This window comes from Talpa europaea, assembly GCF_964194135.1.
Source record: "Talpa europaea genome assembly, chromosome: 15".
NCBI lineage: Eukaryota > Metazoa > Chordata > Mammalia > Eulipotyphla > Talpidae > Talpa > Talpa europaea.
This window is the reverse complement of record NC_140083.1, coordinates 32,832,991-32,853,943: the sequence shown is the minus strand read 5'-3', so window position 1 is coordinate 32,853,943 and position 20,953 is coordinate 32,832,991. Positions and strand designations below refer to the sequence as shown.

Genomic DNA, 20,953 nt, shown 5'->3' with positions numbered 1-20,953 from the left:
CCGAGCAAAGCCGGAGCTGCATCTACCTGAAGGGGATGGCCCGGCTGGACACTTCTTGCTCACTTGTCATCTCCGGAGGTCAGAGCAACGTTGGAACGAGCGAGGCGAGCTGTCCGGTCTGCAACCTCATGCCTTTTGCCTCTACTGCTGCTTAAAGTGTAGAGGGTGGAGGACAAGGCTTCTCCAGGACAGATTCCCGGCACAGCTCTGCGGCCCTGGGACCTCACCCGGCAGGCTCACCCCCATCTCTTCCTTCCCGGTCATCCTCTCGTCCCCGGCTGCTGCTGCTGCGGGGTGCATGGCTTGGGCGCATCCGTTGCTGCTGCGGCCACTGCTGCTGCGAGCTCATCCCGCCCAGAGGACTGAACGCCGCCTCGGGAGTGGGGAGAGCCAGCGGCAGCCCTAACTTCCCTCTCCACCGCTTCTGTGGAGAACCGCCTGGAAGGCTCCCGCGGAAAGCCAGGCGAAGCACCGCGCAGGGGAGGGCAAGCCGGGAGCCGCAGGCGCACAGGGGGCGGGGGCAGCCTGTGCCCAGGCGCTCGGCGCCCGCCGGAGAAGTAGCGCGCGTTGGACGAGAAAGACGCTTTCCAAGTTGGGCGCGTCCCAGAGCTTTCAGCCCAGCGCCGGGGACGCGCGGGGGTGCACGGGGAGAGGCGGGGCTGATGGGGGGCTCCCGGGTGGCCGTCGCCTGCGGCCAGAGCCCATCTTAAAAGAACCCCGAGCAGCATCCCCAGGGTCCCAGCTGGCGTCGCGCCCTGCGCCCGCGTGCGCTCTCTGATGCCTGCGCCGGCGGCGGCCCCGGTGGCCCGCCCGCGGGGGGTGCGGGAGGGGGCGGGGGAGGAGCAGGAGGCAATGTGATGGCCCTGGACGGGGAGCGGGGGGAGCAAGAGGAGGAGAAGAAAAAGAAGAAGAAGAAAAAGAAGAGAAAGAAGAAGAAGGAGGAGGGGGCTGAGAAGAGCAGCTCACCCTTCCCAGCCAGGATGGGCGACAGCGACGCGGCGCCCCGGGCCGGCGGCAGGGGGCTCTCGGACCCGTGGGCGGACTCCGTGGGGGTGAGACCCCGCACCACCGAGCGCCACATCACGGTGCACAAGCGACTCGTGCTGGCCTTCGCCGTGTCCATCGTGGCTCTGCTCGCGGTCACCATGCTCGCCGTGCTGCTCAGCTTGCGCTTCGACGAGTGCGGGGCAGGCGCAACCCCGGGCGCCGACGGCGGCCCCGCGGGCTTCCCTGCGCGCGGCGGCAACGCGAGCTTCCCGGGCGCGACCCGAGGCAACCACCACGCGGGTGAGGACGCCTCGCAGCCCGAGGCAGGCGGGGAGGCCACCCCCGGGACCCCGTCCCCGCAGCCGCCGTCGGAGGTGGAGTGGCAGCCCTGGACGCAGCTGCGCCTGTCGGGCCACCTCAAGCCGCTGCACTACAATCTGATGCTCACAGCCTTCATGGAGAACTTCACCTTTTCTGGGGAGGTCAACGTGGAGATCGCGTGCCGGAACGCCACCCGCTACGTCGTGCTGCACGCCTCCCGGGTGGCAGTCGAGAAGGTGCAGGTGGCCGAGGATCGGGTGGCCGGGGCCGTCCCGGTGGCTGGCTTCTTCCTGTACCCGCAAACCCAGGTCTTGGTGGTGGTGCTCAATAGGACCCTGGACGCGCAGAGGAATTACAACCTAAAGATCATCTACAACGCTCTGATCGAGAACGAGCTCTTGGGCTTCTTCCGCAGCTCCTACGTGCTCCACGGGGAGAGAAGGTATGCAGGGAGGCGGCGCCCAGCGCTGCCCCACCCCGCCTGGCTGCTCAAACTGTTGGGCGACCGGGGACTCCCGGGACCAGCTGGCTTCTGATACCCTGGAAGCGAGGGGTGAGGGAAGAAAGCTAAGGTGGGATAGGGCCTGTCACCTAGTGCCTTGGGGGGTCTCCGGGATGCCTGGGGCGCTCATGGCTGCCAACTGCACTAACTCACCAGTGCCTAACTAGGAACACCACCCCCTTTGCGCCCCCGCCCCAGGTCCTTATTTGGTAGGGGCACACAGCTTTATTATTTATTTTATTTTAAGGGTAGTCTCCCTCCCCCCCCTTGTAAGCTAATCTGAGTGATATCCCAAACCTGTCCAGTGACCGTCAAGGGAAAATACCAGAATGCTGAAGGCCAGGGCAGCCACACAATAAGTTAGGACCACCGGGTGGGGCAAGGCAAAATCCCGACCTGCCTTCCAAAATAGGCTCACCCCTCCCTTCTACCCATCCCTGTTAACTGGAAAGCACAGAGTAAAGGATGGGCTTTGGCTGTATAAAGTTTTCCCAAACTGGAAGTTGAGGTCCAGAGCAGTAAGAGCAGGTGTGGTGACAGGCTAAGGGGGGTTGAGGGGTGACAGGTGCCATGGCCAGTGAGGGGAGAAATATCCTTGCAGGTGCTGCCTGCTCTCTTGTAAGGCAGAGTGCCTCCAGTTGTTTGTGCTTGAGTTACTGCTTCTGGAAATGATTCAAGTGGTGAAAAGAGGGAAAGCTACCAGCCAGCCTCCAATGCCTTGTTAGTGAGTGCCTTTGATGCCTTTTGATTTGGGCAGCATTCTGTCTTTTTTTTTTTTTACTTTTTGAGAGGCTGAGTGGTTCTCACCACTTGTTAGGAACTCAGATTTTGTAATCCAACAGCTGTAGTCCTAGCAGCAGCTCTAACTGTGGCAAAGGCTTGAGTTGATTGATCTAAGTTTCCTGACAAGAATTATATCTGGTGCTTGTTGGCCTTGGTATGTTAACTCATCTTACAGGGAGACTATAATGTATGCTATCAGCACTCCCTGTTTTACAGATGGGGAAATGGAGGCACAGAGAAATCTAAGTAACTTGTCACAGAGTGAACACCCAGGGAATTTGGCTCCAGAGTTCATGCTTTTAGTTTTAACATGCGAATAATAATAGCAGTAGTACCAATAACCCTGTCCTCATAGGATTGTTGCAAGTGACCAGGAGGTGTGTCTGGTACAGAGTGCCCACTGTAAACAGTCAGTGTCTGGTGGTTGTAAGCCCTCAAGCATATTCTTGAATGAATAAACAAGTGACTTTTGCTTTTTGCTCTAACCCTTTGCATTTAAAATGATATCACCTAATTAAATGACCGGAACCTGCAAACAACCAAAATAAAGTTAAAATGAAATCGACAATCTTGGAAGTGGAGACAGTTTGGAGATTCCTAATGATGCCACTGGCAGAGCTCCCCTGTCTCAAGTGATTGTTAAAACAGTAGAAAACCTGGGTTCAGAGCGCTCCAGGGGGCTTGGGGTCAGCAGACTTGTCAGTGGGGAGCTGCCACTGGAGCTTTGGTTTTCTGATCCCTGGACCAGAGCTCATGGGGTCAGAAACTCTCAGAAGTTGTTAATATAGAAGAGACTGGAGAAATTTTGGTGTGGCATGGGAGAACACAAAGTTTTGTCTCATGAAGTAACCTCATACAAATATATTACCCAATACTTAATAGTTGTATGATAGTTATATGAAGCTTCCTATAAGTGAATGTATAAATGATTCACCTTCAAATGCTGAAGATTAGATGTGGGTAATTTAATCCCATTTCTCCATGTATTCTCCCTTCTGATATATCCTGAAGAATACAAGTAAAATTATTTTTTAACCCCAATCACATCAACTGTGGGGTAAGGAATAGAAGACAAATTTGCATGTTATGGTTAGAAACAAGAGTGTTATGTCAAGATGTCAGTAGTGGGAGTTGCACATCCTTGCTGATAAATCTTGTGGTGGTGAAAGAAATACTTCCAACCAGTCCTGTTTTTTGAGGCATGCCAAAATATCTGTGGTGGATTGAACTTGTTTTGGTCAGTGACTTCAAATTAACAGGACTCTTAAATAGACCAGATGTTTCTGTTTGACCCAGAACTGATTTTTTTTACTCCTAGCACATATTTGTATTTAAATTATTTCCTTCAGTTTTCCCCAAAGATGTGAATAACTTGGTTGAAAGTTTAACCTTCTGCACATGTAGCTAAATTCTGGATCCCAACAGAAATCAGGTTGCAGTGTTTGTGGAGATTGTGGGATGGTTATATTTTAAATGTCTTAGAGAAAATTTTTATTCTGTTTTTTATTCTGTTCGCTTCATTAGGAGAGTGAATATGATAATTTCTTGGATATTTCTACTGGAGTTGATAAGGCAAGGGAAATCTAATAAACTTTCACAATTATGTCATCTTTACATATGTTTAGTTAATTTTTATTTGAAGCCATTATTGTTACTATGACTATTGGGAGAATTTTTAAATGTATCAATATCAAGAATTTAGGGCTGCATTTTTATTGGTGATGATTTTGTTTCTAAAATGCAGTATCAGTTGACATTTCAAAATTTACTTTCCACAAGGACACAGATAATTTTCATTTGATTAATGATTAAATATCTTGGTCTTTAGTTAATCATGTTTTTTGCCTATTTAATTATCAGATAATTTCTGTAAGGAAAATAAATATTTAAACTGCCACTGGGGAGTCACATTGAGCTACTTGAAATGTTTAAAAGAGCAATAGTACAATTCAATCCATACCTTACTTCGCCTACATGGAACAACTTATTAATACCCAATCAACCTTGAGTTTTCAGCTCATTCTTCAGTGGTCTAAAATAAAGGATTTGGGTGAGTGCAGGAAAATTAGATTTCATTATGTGCTATATACTTTTGATCCTGGGACAGTTTTAACCCCAACTAGGTATTGGAGGGCACCTGTTTTTGTCCTACTAGAAGCGCTTACATTTCCTAGTTCCCATATTGCTATGGAAAAAAGTTAAAAGACAAGCCCCCCCATTGATGCTCAGGGTTCCTTTACTTGAGGTAGAGCTTCTGCTCTCAGTTGACTATTTGAACAAAGGGAAATCTCTTCACTTGTTGAATATCGCAAATAAATAAATTCACCTAAATTTGAAATGTTTACACATGATAGTAAATTATCTCCATTAAACAGAACACATTCTCACTTTTTCCTTAAATAGGCATGCAGCAGGCAAATGAAAGGTGTTTATTTTTTTCCTTTCTGTAGCATCCTATAGTAGGATATACTTGCTTAGAATTAGGTAGAATGTTCATTTACCTGAAGTAATTGCTGCTTTTGGGTAGCCAGATGGTGAACACACCATGTTCAAAGTAGGGTACCTTAATTTAGATCTAGATGGTTGGATTGAAAGAGAAAATGTAGGCCTCCCTGGTGGCGCAGGGGTTAAGACGCAACCTATGAAGCAATCCGCAGCCTCTGCAGCACGAGTTCGATTCCCTGCCGGCCAGGGAGAAACCCAGATGGTGGCACAGACCTCTCCTGTCTCGCCCGCTGCTCCCCTCAGCGGTGTACTTCAGTCCGTCTGCCTGTTCTGTTCTCCACTCTGTCTCTGGTGAATCCTCTCACCCCCCCCCCATCTCTGACCTGTACCCCAAATCTTGCATAAAAATAAATCTTTAAAAAAAAAGAAAGAGAAAATGTACCCAAAGTAAACGAACATTTTATTCACTTTCAAAAGGCAGACTGTTTTTTCTTTGACAAACTTTGATTGGGTCTGTAACATTCCATAGTGGCAGAGACAGAACAAAAATAGTAGTTCTTCTATAAAAGATTATTTAGAGAGAAACCATGATCTCCAATAAAATGGACAAATAATATTGTGGTTCTCAAAGACAATTGCAAAAGTCTTGCAAAAAACTTGTGGAAAGGATAGAGGATTTTATGGGAAAGGATTTGGTCTTTGTAGTACTAGTATGCATGGTTTGATGCCCAGTAACTTTTCTGGAATGATTTAATATAATAGTTAGTAACAAGAACATTGTTATTTTAAAATGTTTATTTAGGTGAAGTTGGCTTACATCATTGTACTACTTGTTTTGGGGTTTTTAGGTTCCATCCTCTACAAATGTGTGTTTTCACATCATGCCCATCTCCAAAAACCTAATAATCTGCCACCGTGCTCATGGGTGTAGTGTTTTTATGTTGAAAGCAACCTTGTTCTCTCATTCACTTTGGTGAGGTGATATCTTAATATGAGTAAGTTGGAATATACAGCTTTTTGCCCCCCCCATAGAAGACTCTTAACTGGAAAGTCTCTGAGAATTACTGGTTTCTGTGAGCATTTAAATATGGTTCTTTGATAGACTTAACTCCTGTTTTCTTATTAGGCCTACACATGTAACTGAGTCCAGCGCTGGGTATTGGTACAGTTCATAATACCACCCACAAAACAAATCTAGAAACTATTTTTTAAATGCTTTTCCTGTTTAATAATAATACTTCTAGGGAAACAAGTCCAGGGAGTTTGTTATTTTTCCACTCTGCCATCTGATTCAATCACTCTGGATAGTAATAAAGTATGTATTTTATCTGAGAGTTAAATTAGTTTGCCTGTGTGTTTTTATTTTTTTAAGGCAACTCCAACAGAGCCTGTCTGCTCTGGATTTCTTTCAAAAATGGATCTCTGACTGGTTTCGTTTACACAACGTGCTAATTTTGGGCATTACCTGTGTGCATGGACTGGACACATCAATGCCGGGACAACCTCTTAGATTTGCTTGGGAGTGGAAGACATTTGCTCTAGATGATTGCAAAAGGATTCATTTCTTAAGCTTATCTTCAAAAGAATCATATGAAGTGTGAAGAAGAAACAATTTACCTTTAAGAGGTAAAGGTTTTGTAGTCTGTTAGGAAAGGTGTTGCTCCTTCTCAGACTCACCCTCCCACCAGCCACTCAGTGATCATCATTATTGTAGTTAGGGTCCTTTATATTCTTTGTGTTGCCTTTACATCTTTCCAGATTTTCAGCAGTGTCTGGGTTCCTTCCTCCAGAGTTTTTCCAGGTCCCATGCAGTCCTGCTTTTTTGCCACTAGAGAGTGAACGCTCCCTCCAGCACAGGGAATTTTGCTTCACAGAATTTGGAAGAATATAAAGATGAAAAATACTTCCCACTTTTTTCATTTTTCTGGGCATTCTGAAATGATTCATACAGGCACAGCTGGATGTTGGTGGGGAGGCCTGGAGGGTGGCGTGAGCTTGGCGAAACTGGGTAGATTTGAATTGGGATGAAGGGTTTCCTCATGCTGTCCTCCCTGCATTCAGGCTTATTTTTTCAGTCTTTGAATGCTTGAGTGGCCCCAGGGCTTAAGGAGCTCCGGCACTAGGTGTACAGGGTTGGCGGAGAGGTGACACTTCCCAGTTCAGACCTATGGTGACTTGCAGGGTGAAATTTTAGTTTATTAATCAAATCTTTCCCTATGAGTGTATGACTCAAATAACAAAATGATTAGAGGGTAGAAAATGGATATAGTTTTAGAATTTCTGCTGTTGGTTACTTCTCTTAAGAATAGGTTCAAGCCACTTTTGGTTATGTTGCTGGATGAAAAGCTCTGTGTGTTTATGTGTGTGTCTGTGGTCAGTGTGCTCAAGGACTCTGAACCAGACTGCCCAGGTTCATGTCCTCACTCTGCCACTTGGAAGCTTTTGAACATTAGTCAAAGATCCTAATGGTTCTAGATCTGGTATCCTCATCTGGAAATTGTGGGGGATGGTAGTCTATTTCACAGGGTTATTGTGAGGGTTGCATGAGTTAGGTAACAAAGCACTAAGGAAAGTGTCTAACAATTGCTAAGCACTTCTCTGGATACAAAATTATTATTACATTATTCCATGTCTGGAAATCTAGTATTTTGGCTGGTGCAAACTTTTTGCCTTGGGTCTCCCCTTAGTAGCAAGACAGTGGGGAGATGGTCACTGTGGAATTCCTCCTGCTGATTTGTTTTGCCCCTTACGCAGAGTTCAAATGATAGAGAGAGAAAGAAGCAGAGCCCTTCCACCATGAAAAAGAGAGCAAAGAAGGGCTGTGTAGTATTTCACAGCTAGAGAAACCCCATGCATGGCTCAGTTACTGTGAGATGAGAGGGGTAAGGTGTAGGAAGAGTGTGGGTAACAGATGTAATGCACATCTCTGTGGCACTGTTCTCTGTCAGTAGTGGGACTAGCAGAAACCAGACGCAGAGGCATCAGGAGGGTAGCTTCCTTGTCACTGGAAACCAGTACAGCTGATAGACAAACCCCAGGCCCCACGGGAATGCATGACTCACTAGCTATTGTCCTTAAGGCTGTATTTGAGTCTTGACAGTAGCAGTACTTTACATGATGCTTTGCTTTTTTCTAATATTAAGCAAATGAATCTCAGACACTAGGTTATTTATTCTCACTGAAACCTAATATTATGGCTCACAAAAGTAATTTAGGTGCATTCATAATTCTCTTTATCAATGGTGATCAAGTGCGCAGTACTTATTTCTGATGAGTATTTAGTACATAAATATGAAAACAATTGTGAATATTGCACTGTTTTTATAACACGATTATTCACATATGCACCACTTCCTACATACATATTGCTGGCATTATTGCATTATGTTTTTAGTTTACTAGAGTGGTTATTTTAAAAAACAGACTACATGGTTGCTTATAGCACTGAATATTCAGCAGGAGTACTTCTAAAGTGGCAGAGGTTTAATGACTTATTGAAGTACATAAAAACACAGTCTAAACCACGACCCAGACCCATTTTGACTTAAAATGTTTTGTCATTGAGTAATAATTTGCATTTTGATCAATACCCTTAACTTTAAATGGGACATGTGTAATTTCCATGACCTTGTATCTTTGTCCACTTATTGTCAACAGTTGACTAGTAGCTAGATGGTCCACTGGGACATTTCCTAAGACCTTGGAGTTTTTATTATCCATCTTAAACTATTGCAGTACTAGATAGATTACACTTGTAACACAAGCAAGTTCAAAGTTCATTTTTCATGGTGCTATATGTGTGGCATGCATCGAGGTGGCCAAAACTGAAACCTCTCAAATACACCATGCCATTTTTGAGGATCTCTCGGTTTTGGTGGGTTCCACAGTGTAAAGTCATGAATCAATCTGAATACTAAGTGTTATGCAAATGTTTATTTCCTCTGCATATTTTAACTTTATGAAAAGGCAAACTGAAAGTAATGGAACAGAAATTGTTTTGTATCACATACTGTAATTTGTTGGCAATATCAACCAACGTTAATGCATTACTTCTGCTGAATTTTATCATAATGACTTGACACGAATAGTTTGCCTAGTGAACTTCCGCAGAAATAAGAAAAAATCAATTCTCTATATCCTTCAGAGGCAACACAGAGCTTTAAGCCTCCTTTTTTAGCTCAACAAAATGTCAAATATACAAGTTGTTAAGAAACCAAGTAATTTATTTTAGGTAGAAGAGAATTAAAATGCATGTATATTATTCATATTTTTCTAGTTATGCTAAAGTGACATTCTTAGAATGACACTTCCAAGATGTCACTCTTGGAAGTGGATTTTTTTATGTAAGTGAGGGATTCATTAAAAGATAAAAATGACGAACATTTGAACAAGCAGGAGAAAACCCAGACAACAAAATATTTGTCCCCATTACTTTCTGCCTCCTGCTCTTTTATTTTACTTCTTTTTGTATTTACATGTGTATTTCATCTCCACACTGTATATTACAATGTTTTCTATTTTTAGTTAATTTTTGTGTTCTTCCTAGTGTCCTACTACCACTTCAGATTTGCTCATAAACCAAACTCATTTTCTATGCCAAATCACCTTCTCTAGACACATCCTGGATATTTTTAATGATGGGTAAGAGGAAAAGTCTCAGTCCCACCTATTGAAGACAACCATAAAATATGTATAGTGAAGGCAAAATTACATTTTGAAACGGGACAGACACTGTTGCCTGTTGAGGCCACAGAGCCTGAAACTGGCTCTCTTTGCTAGAAAAGAGGGTGTCAGAGGTGAGATAGGTGTTAGAGATGAACTGGCAATACTGAGTTCTGATGAAACCAGAATCAGAAAGAGAACAGACAGGGCAGGAACTTAATATGTGAGTCAAGCCTTTATTTAAAGGCTTATTTCTGTGTGACTGTAGACAACTTGTTCACATCTCAGTGTCTGGCCCTTAAAATATTGCCCAGTCTTCAAGACCAAATTCATAGGCTTCTCCCCCAGTTAAACCTTCCTTCTGTTCTTAAGACCAGTGGTCTTAACTGGATCCAATTTGCCCTGCTAGGGAATATTTGCAAATTTTGGAGACACTTTAGTTCTTTGCCACAACTGGGGAGGTGGGCGCTGCTGGCATTTAGTGCCAGCATGGACACTACTGAACATTTTACAGTGGATGTGTCAGCCCCCAACAATGAATGACTGTCCACCTAGAATGTCAGTAGAGCCAGAGATTGAGAGACCTTGCTTTAGGGGACTGCACTTCATACATTTTCTGTCTGTCGTGGCTTTGTGTTTGATTGTCTGTTTAAGACTGTTTATTTCATTAGAGTATAAACTCAGTGAGGGAAGGAAATATATACAATATATCTTTTTCTCCTCAGTACTGAATGCTCACAAATGAATGATATGGGAAGCAAAAGCATTATAGAATTTGAGGTAAAATAGTTATTTTGTGGCAGCATAATCTCACATTTTAAAAAACCTCATTGAATTCAAGAAATATTTTATTTCAAATTTTTGTTCCATTATAGGATCTCAAACTTGGAAAAGACCTTAAATGTAATCTAGTTCGACTGTTCTTCTTTACCAAGGGACTTCTTTTGATTTCCTAAATCCTGAATTGAAATTCAATTGCAATCATCCTCAGGTGCCAGACTGTGAAATTGGTATTTCCTCATTTAGACATTATCAGAATATATGTTGGCCCTCTGAGCACAGATATATACTGTGTGTATGAATCCATTAAGAATATTAATTGCAGGAAAAGTCACTAGATGATCTTTATAATTCCTTTCAACCCTGAGAAGCAGTGATTTAAATTGCTAGCTTTATTAACATATTTACTGACTACATAAGGAAAAGAGACTTCAAAACTTGATTCTTTGGCATAAATATTTGGTTTATTAATTTCTCATTAACCTGGGAGTATTTAGATCTTCTACATCTAATAATTTACTTCCTATTAATTACTTAATGCCAAACACATCTTTCATTGTTACTTAACAACTAATACATTTTAATTGCAACCTTTTTGTTGAACTCTTGCAGAACATTCCCCATAGTACTATTAGTTTTTTTTTTCAAATGTATATATACACTTTCTTTTCAATTAGATTGCAAAGAACTCAAAGTCAAAAGTACTTATATCTTTTTAAAGCAATTCCTGCAACATACCCAGTATAGGACATATACAATAGACTGACAAGTTCACACATGGCAGGCCGTGTCTGTTTACCCCATGACTGGCATTGGAGTACTCAGCCACTTAAAAGGTAAATGGGAAAATTTTTCCTCCTACATGAAATCTCATAGGTATCCTTAAATGGCCGCAGCAAAGACATATCAAGCTTAGTGGAGATTTTAATTAATAAGATTGATAGATAAGATTCCATAGCATTATGTAAGACAAAAGCATGTGAAGAGAAAGTTGCAAATGGGTGCATTTTAACTAAAAGGTACTGACATTTTAAGTCAAAACTATTACTATCAGAAAATAATAAGGAAAAATATTACCATGATGCTGATCAATTTGGAAAGAAGAAATTCTATTACCAACAAATTATAGCATTGTTTATAAATTATGGCTGAAGATTAATTTTACCATTTTTGAAATATAATTATCTTTGACTCAGGCATTGAAAATATGAATTCTAGACTCAGTTTTTACTAATTGCCTATATAATATTGGACAAGTCACTTAAGCTTCCTGCAACTATTTTTCAGTTCAGAAATTTATGAGAGTGGGACAATTTGTTTCTAAGATTGCTTCCAACTTTAACCTTATGTTTGTCAGAAGATTTATAGTTAAAATTTCTTTCCCATATATTATCTCATTTTATCATCTAGACAGTTTTGTAAGGAAAGCCTAGAAAACATTATTATTTTCCTTCTACTAATGAAAAAGTAGGCTTAGGCAGTTAAGTGATTTACCCAAGCCTGATAGGTAGCAGCCCAGTACCATTTCCAAGATAACTCTCCAAAACCCTCTCTGTGAGAGTAAGTATACAATTAATCTTAAAAACGTCTTGTTTTTCTCTTTTTCAAAAATAAGTTTTATAAAAGTATGCTCTCAATGATAAATGTAAGCTTCATAATTTTAAAATGGTGTAAACATTTATACCTCATAGGTTGAGCCAGCAATAGCCTGTAAGATTCAACACACATGTCAAATCCTATTGATTGGTAGTAGCTGCCTGAGTGCTGTGCTGGGAATAATTTTGATCCACATTTGGGCTCAGTGGGAAGTTATGCCATGTTAGATGAACGATTTGCACCCGGATGATGGAGAGGGGCATGGTGGCAGAACAGTTTATGAAGAAAAGAGCTTTCTTTTACTTTATAACTCAGCAATTTTGACAAAGGATCTGGTGTTGACTTGTCTTATATCAAGACTTGTAATTACTATGATTAAAAAAGTTTAACTTTAATGATTAAAAAGGTTTTGCTTCTGTCATGAATGTTCTCATAAACAATGACCTCTATTAAGAGTGTCCTTCTTAAAGTACTTAATTTGAGTATTTTCATTTATAGCCATAATGGTGAAAGAATGTAGAGGTTGACTCTAGTTAAAATTTTAATAAGATGCAGCTTTGCAATTTCATCTGAAAACCTGAAGGCATAATATATATGTATTTTACACACATGCACACACACACACACAAGCATTGGCATTTATTATAGGGATATTTGTTATACTCGTTATATCTATTAACTTATAATTTATATAATTTACAGTCTATATAGTAAATCTGAGTAGTAAAAACCAATGGTCTCATTGTTCAATAAGTCTCTTCAGATTATTCAATGTAATATAAGTTGTAGCACTTTAAGAAGCTTTGAGGGTACTGTGAAGTAGTGGCTGCCATTTATTTATTTTTAAAAGATTTATTTTTTTTTATACAAGAACCAGGGTACAGGTCAGATACACGGGAGGGTGAGAAGACTCACCAGAGACAGAGCGGGGAACAGAACAGGAAGACTGACAAAATACACTGCTGAGGGGAGCAATGGGAGAGACAGGAGAGGTCTGCTTGCCAAGAGGTTTGCTCTGAGGCCTGCGGGGATCGAACAAGCACTGCAGAGGCTGCAGATAGCTTCAGAGAGCTGCGCTCAACAGCCTGTGCCATCAGGGAGGCTCGTGGCTTCCATTTATTACCCATCTATTGGTGTTATGGATCTATTTGCTTTGCCTTGCACCTTCTTTTATTCTTCTCTTTAAGTTCTACAATTTTTTTTTGAGTGGGGCATGATTAATTCCTTTCAAGCCATGAACAACTAACTGGAGAAATTCAGTAATGGTCCAAGAGGATCAGGCTAAGAATGTTGTGAAGTCAGAATTCAGACCAAATTTTGTCAGGTTTCAAAGTTCTTTTTCATAACAAAATCAGGCCAGGTGCTGAAATTTGATTTTTTTAAGCAATGGTCTATGTTCTACAAGTATGTGATGACAACTTTTCAATTTGATTTCATGGTCTTTACATGTTATATAGCTTCAGGGAGAAACGTAAGGCACATCCCAGAAGGAGAACCGTTTTTCCCACAATTTGTTAATGTGATCCAATGAGATATTTTCTATAAAGGGTAATTTTTATATAGTAATCATTGCCCTGGGTTTAGAGAATTTAATTGAGACAAAAACTTCCCTGAAGAATTTTTATTTTGGGGGAAATACATGAATTGTATTTTTATGCTATTCATACCCTTTAGTTCAGGAAAAAATGTTATCTTGCAATTTGGCAAAAATAAGTTATTTTATCAGCAGATACATGTAAAATGGTAATAACTCTGGCCATAAATGTAATTGAGAATGTCATTTTCTTTTTTTCCAGATTCCTTGGCATTACTCAGTTTTCACCTACACATGCCAGAAAGGCATTTCCTTGTTTTGACGAGCCCATCTACAAGGCTACTTTCAAAATCAGCATTAAGCATCAAGCAACCTATTTATCTTTATCCAATATGCCAGTGGAAACTTCTGTGTTTGAGGAAGATGGATGGGTTACGGATCACTTTTCACAGACCCCTCTCATGTCTACATATTATTTAGCCTGGGCAATTTGCAACTTCACATACAAAGAAACTACCACCAAGAGTGGGGTTGTAGTAAGTATTTTATGCTTAATGATGTTTTTGGATAATGTGTATACTGTAAAGTAATCTGATTTCTTGATTAACAATGATTCATTCCTAACCTCTTCATATCTGATATAGCTGAGTTCTTAACCTTGGGGGGAGGGAGAGTTATATATCTGGTTTCAGGGAGTCAGAGAAGAGTCTTTTTATATTTAACTCTCTTTTTCCTTTCACTACCACCCCAACCCTCACCATCCCTGTCCCTGTTCATCTCCTGAGTATCACTGGAAGAGCTGTTGTCAGTTTTAGGCAACTGCTTACTTTCATTTATATTACTGGAAAAGCTGCTTCTTTTGATTATGGAATATTTCAAATACATTGAAAACATAGAAATAATACAGTAAACTACATATCCCTATTAGTCAGCTGTATATAATCTAAACATTTTATCATTTTTGCTTCAGTGATTTTTGAAGCAGTCAAACAATTTGATTAGAGTTGACCCTCTGTGTATCCCTGCCTCATCTAATTGCCTTGCTTCCTCCCTTATAGGGATACCACTGTCCTGAATTTGGCATTTGCCATTTCCATGCATATTATTAAGTATGTGAACACTTACTTACAAGACATACCATGCTTTAAAATTTTATTCAGAATTAGAGGCATAATTCTGAAACTTATTTTTATTTTATTCTATATTTTGCTTAAAATTCTGTTTTCATGGTTTATCTGAATAGAATGGTTGAATGATTATTTAAAAATTCTCATCCTCCTATAGATGAAAGTTTTGGTTTTTCTATCTTCAATATTAACAACAGTGATCCAGTGAACATTTTTGTATATGTGTTCTGCTGTGGTAGTAGAATTTCTATAAGGTCCAAATTTTGTACCTTTTATCCCATGTATAGTACTATGTTCGTAGAAGGAGCTCTAATAGTGCAATCCGTTAGCATGTGGTACTGAAACAGAAATATGTTCTTAGTAAAGGATGGCAAACAGGCGACCTGGAGAATTCACTGTCTGTATTAAGTTTAGAATAAGAATTAATTGGGCTCTCTATGATGGCTGCCATTTGTGACACCGTGGCATCTAGCCTCTCTTTGCATTCTATTTCCTCGTGTTAGTCAAGCCATACTGAGTAACAGCTTCCTCATTTCAATGTCTTACAAAATAAATAGGACTTTGTTTAAATTTTCATGGAAACCCTAAAACACAGTGTTAGGATTCTGTTTTCTCAAATGAATAAATTGAAGTTTAAAGAGATTAGGAATCTTTCCCAGGGTCAAAAAACTAAGCAAGTGGTAGAGTTGCAAATCACACTTGTGTTGATCTGATCTGAAATTATGAGCTTCCTGTACTTGTGCCTTGGAGCTGGGGATTCATCAGTTCACCTGTGTGTCTGTAAGAGAATCCAGGTCATGATTCTCCAGTGGCCCTCTTATTCAGTGTGGCTTGAAGTGAATAGAAGTCTGTATTAACTAGAGGAGGTTCATAACTCTTTAATAACCTAAATTTTGAAAAAAACATATTTTGATAAATACATTTTGTCACTGTTATTTTTAGTTTAAGTCACTGTGGGACTTATTTAAAAATGAAACTTTCTGCATACAAAATTAATGCCATTACTGAAGAACTATGTTTCGTGGACTTAATTTAATGTCCTAAATGCTGACTATAGAGGGTTGAAAGACATTTTACTATTTTGGATTGAAACTCATTTGATATGTTGAACTCCTCTGATGTTTGTTGATGTCTCCTATGGATATTTTAAGACTCTATGCTTTGGTCTATACACAGAAAAGAAACACCAATACGTGTCATTTCTTTTTTACATCTTCGAAAATTGATGATTGATTTGCTGGGATTAACTCACAGCTAATATAGAGTATACTGGACTGTGAGTTAGTATAGAGTATACTAACTGTGAGTTAGTATAGAGTATACTAACTAACTGTGAGTTAGTGTAGAGTATACTGGACATATTTTCTCCTAGAGTATTTTCTTTAAAATATCTTATGAGCATTCTTAGCCCTACACAATTATACTTGTTACTAAGTGACCTGTGTTTAAAATCAGACACTCTTAATTATTTAGATGTGACTTTATATTAGCCTTATATATCTAGTTAGTAAACATTTAATAATTCCTAGTTAATAATTTTTTTCTGGAAAAGATAAAAGATGCTCCCAGAGAACATCAAAAGGTCTACTTAAGTAAAATTTTAGCTTATACTTATAACCTAAAAATACTAAAAATAATCAAAAAAGCAAAATTGTCATTGGGAACCCTTTTTATCAACTGTGGAAATATAATTTAAGAACTAACTCTTGTTTTCCATTACCCCTTGTTTTCCATTACTCCTTGGAAATCCAATCTTTTCTTTTTTTTTTTTTTACTGCATTTCTTCTTTATTATGGGGTACACATGGGAATGGCATTTCTGAACTCATAATAGCTCTTAACTGCAGAATCTTGGATGTGGGAAAGTCATGTGGTCACTTTGGTTCCAAAGCTGAAGCAGTTTCCTTTAGGGTAGGAAGGAATATCTACTTTTTTTTTAAAGATTTTTATTTATTTATGCATAGAAGAGCTGGGGCACAGGCCAGAGATGAGGGGGGTGAGAGGATTCACCAAAGACAGAGTGGAGAGCAGAACAGGCAGACTGACTGAAATACACTGCAGAGGGGAGCAGCGGGAGAGTCAGGAGAGGTCTGCTTCACCATGTGGGTTTCTCTCTGGCAAGCTGGGGGAATAAACTCGTGCTGCAGAGGCTGTGGATTGCTTCATTTTGCGGTGCTTAACCCCTTGCGCCAGAGGGAGGCCTGGGGGAACATCTTGAGTAGCATCTTAGTAAACCAACAGAATCATAGCAGAGCCTCAGGTGTGCATGTTTGAAGCATCATCATTTTCTTATCAAGTTACCTACACTTTCAAAGGTATGACCTTAAGTAATTAGAAAGATAAAAATGTCTAAGATCCCTCTTAGTACAGCAATGACAAACTCCACTTTCAGAAAGAATACACGTTTGAAGACATACTTGCTTTCACATCCCCAAAATGGCTTAACATTTTTTTTAGTAATTTGCCAACATTTAGAAATTGGGACTGAGCACAAAGTTATTTCTAGTTTCTCTTGAAAATTGAAGATGCTGTGACATGTGTCCACAGTCCCATTTGGCAATATTTTTCATTTATGCTTAGAAAGAACAAAGTTCCTGCTCTCAGGAAACTTACTTTCTAATGAGGAGTGATGCTAAATAAATAAATATGTAATATATCAAGTAATGATACATGCTATGAAGAAATCAATGTGCTGTAGTTTGGTGGTGACTCACCCATTCACCTGTGGCTTTAGTTTTCTAGTGTAACTTCATGTAGACTACTTTATTCTTTTGCATACCATTTCACTGTTGTTTATGGCAATTAAATTGATGATATATTCAGAAATCAAAGAAGGGAGTAGTAATTGTAAGTTTGAAAGATAGATATAAGTTTATATGAGCTTGATGCCTAGTTACATTTTAAGATTTTGTTCAGTTAACAGTAAGAACCACTGGAAATTTAAAAGCTAGGGACATGAGATGTGTAGTTTTTATGATCTGTCTGAGAAAAGAATGCAAGATATGTGGATATGAGAAAATTGGAAGCAGGAATTCCACTTAGCTAAGAAACTCTGGACTGCAGTAGTTACAATTTAAATGAATAGTATAGTATAGCTATGAAAGAAACTTTAAAGAAAGAATTGCTAGGTCTTGGACAGGGACAAAAGAGTAGAGCATGTAAGCACTTGGGAAATAAAAGAGCTGAGTCAAGATCTACTTTAAGGTGATATTAACTCTATAGTTTTCATCCTCCAGATTCACCGTATATTCACAATGAATAAGGTTTTAGTTTTTCTTGGCCAATCTCTTGTATGCACAATCTACACTGCCCATGTGATCTATTTATCCTGGTATGACTGGTTATTCATCTTTAATTAACAAGCTATAAAAACTCAATTTGAACTTAAGCAAAAAGGGACATTTATTAGAGAGATACTCAAAGAATCCTAGATCAGCAATGGAGCTGGGACTTGTAGTACTCTGAAAAACTTGGCAATGCAATTTCAGGTCTTCATCAGCCTTTTCTGCTTTGGTTTGCTTTACTCTCCTACTATGGGCAGGCTTCCTCTGTTCTTTGATTTCCGTGGTGAAATATGGCTGCTACATCTATCAAGTTTTATATATTGCCATGCGGGCCTCATGAAGGAGAGTGACTTATAAATTCCCAAACTCAGAGGGAGTGTGTTGATTGTTCTGGTTGAGTCAGGTGATCATCTGTGTCTAGACAGGCTATATGAGGGATAATGCCTAAGGAACTTAGCATCTTCTACTTCACCTTGTGGCTTGGAGTGTGTGTTTCAAAAAATAATAGTGTCTAGCGAAGGGATGCAGAGCAAAAAAATGTTACAGGTGCCACAAACATGTTTTAGTTTTGTTTTGTGAATGGACTACTGTAGGAAAGAAACATAAAATTTACAGTGATGGTGTATATGTACATATACCTACACCCTGTATATGTACATTTACAGCGATGGTGTATATGTACATATACCTACCTACCTACACATATGTACATACTTATGATTCATGTATCTGATGCAACAGTTCTTGTGATGATATTGTGTATACACACTCAAGACATGGGATTATTCTGGGTAGTTTCCCACTGAATAGAGTATTTAGGTCTCAATTTAACAAAACAAGAGAGGAGTAGGAGTGTAAATTAATATACTAAATATATATTCTGTTTTTAAAAAAATCCATGTTAATAATAAGAGCCCTTTTGTCATCAGAGATTTTGCATAGATTGCTTTACAAATATGATAATGACCTATAGACAAAGAAAACAACAGCAATAAAAGAGTTGGATTACAATGTATGTGGGGATATAAAGAAAGGGTTCCTGACTATCCTGAGAATAGTCCGTTATCTTCTCCACTCTATACTTATACTATTTTGTGCACTCATCTGACATAGTATCTAGCTGTTCATATTCTCTTCTGTTTGCCTCTTTGCTCTTCTGGGCTGTGAACTCTTTGAAAGCTGGCACCAAATCTTATCTTTATATGATCAGCAGTTCCTATGGATTGCAGAAAGTGGCAGGTCCTCAGTGAATGTCCATTGGGCATCTAAATGAGTGAATTTCCTTTTAAAGAATTTACAATGTCAGGAATTTCCAAATCCCTTTGGTTACATCAATACTTAAGGCATGAAAATATCTGAGGAATAATTTTGACCAATATTGAAATAGAAACAGCCAATGATAACTGTTATTTATAAAAATATAAACAGCTATCACGACTTTTAAGGCATGCTGTAAGAAGCTGTAGGTGAAAGAGTTGGTAAAGAGAATTGAGTGCTTAGGGGCAAAGAAACTACCAAGTGGCACTGGAATCCAGTGCAGAGTCTAGGATCTGGAAGATCCAGCACAGAAGAGGAGAAAAGGGGTGGATCTCATAAATTGAAAGACCAGGAATTGTCCTGTCATCTCTGGTAAAGCCAGGGCTCTGAGCATTGTTGATGAGCTGGTGAGAGTCATAAGAGTGGACTAGATGGGCCTGGGCTGGCCTGGGAGTCTGCTGCCATGTGGGTGACTGTCCTGGGATATGGCACTCACACAGCTCTGCCACATGAGAAGCACGCCTGAGCCAGGCTGGGGCTCCCGGTCAGGCCAGCACTTGTCAGTGGGCCAGGAGGGTTGGTCAGGAATTTGTTGGAATTTGATTACTTTAAAAAAAAGGAATATAATTGGTAAATCTTATAAATTCTTTTTAAAAAAGATTTATTTATTTATTTATACAAGCACTGGGTACAGTCAGAAGCCCTGGAGGGTGAGAGAATTCATCGAGCCAGAGCGGGGAACAGAACAGGCAAACCTATGAAATACACTGCTGAGGGGAGCAGCGGGTGTGGCAGGAGAGGTCTGCCGCGCCATGTGGGACCCTCACTGGGATCGAACCGGCACTGCAGATTCTGCGGGCAGCTTCGCAGCCCAGCGCTCAACCGCTGCACCACCAGGGGAGGCCCTAAATCTTATAAATTCTATCAGTGTGGTAGGAACAGAAGATGATTGGTTTTCTTAAGGAGTGTGTGTGGAGTGAAGAAATGGGTGCAGGGATGGTGGACTTTGTTTATAAGAGAGATGGCTAAGGGAAGGAGTATGAAAATACGCCTGTGCAGAGCCTTTTGCAATTATTTTTAGATTATGGGGGAGTTGAATGTAAGGAGAAAACAAAAACATTTCCAGATGGTACCTAAGGGCTACCTGATGTTTAGTGACTTGTCTTTGTAGGAGAAATGTAAAACTCATTGGACCTTTCTGTAAGTTTTAAGTACTAGAAATAGGAGTAGAGTAGATACATGTGGGGAGAATTTACTTAGGAGACTACAAGACACACATGGGCAGCAGTGAAGAGTGTAAGTATCTAGAGGGACAATACAAGACTTTTTGATCATGGGTCATAGTTTGCAGAGAGAGAGGGAGACAGGAGAACCCACAATAGGAGTGATATTCATGAAAAACGGATTGCGACAAATGAAGAATAAAAGTCAGCTTGGGAATACAAACTAGGACTGGAATAATAAAATGAATGAAGTGGAAAAATGGTTGGTGATAGAGTGGAGGTTTCAGATTTTAGGATTAATTTGAGGAATTTTAAGACTATTGTTACAAAGTTGGGTGGAAGACAGTGTATGGAGCAGAGATAAGGTAATTGTGAGACCATAATCTAAAAAACATCAGGCATATTAAGGGGGCATCCTTAAGAGTGTTGGTAGCAAGCTATAAGCCAGGCTTC

The 20,953-nt window shown here is 40.2% G+C and overlaps 1 protein-coding gene across 1 annotated transcript in view; it reads left to right on the top strand.

Annotated features, from left to right (window-relative positions):
- Positions 1-857: 857 nt before the first annotated feature.
- TRHDE (thyrotropin releasing hormone degrading enzyme) overlaps positions 858-20,953 on the top strand; it is a gene marked incomplete at its 5' end in the record, with an annotated part of 360,848 nt that continues 340,752 nt past the window's right edge. The window contains 2 exons of the mRNA XM_084255346.1: positions 858-1,750; positions 13,873-14,146. Of these exons, the coding sequence (XP_084111472.1) occupies positions 858-1,750; positions 13,873-14,146 (1,167 nt within the window). The remainder of the gene's footprint in view (positions 1,751-13,872; positions 14,147-20,953) is intronic.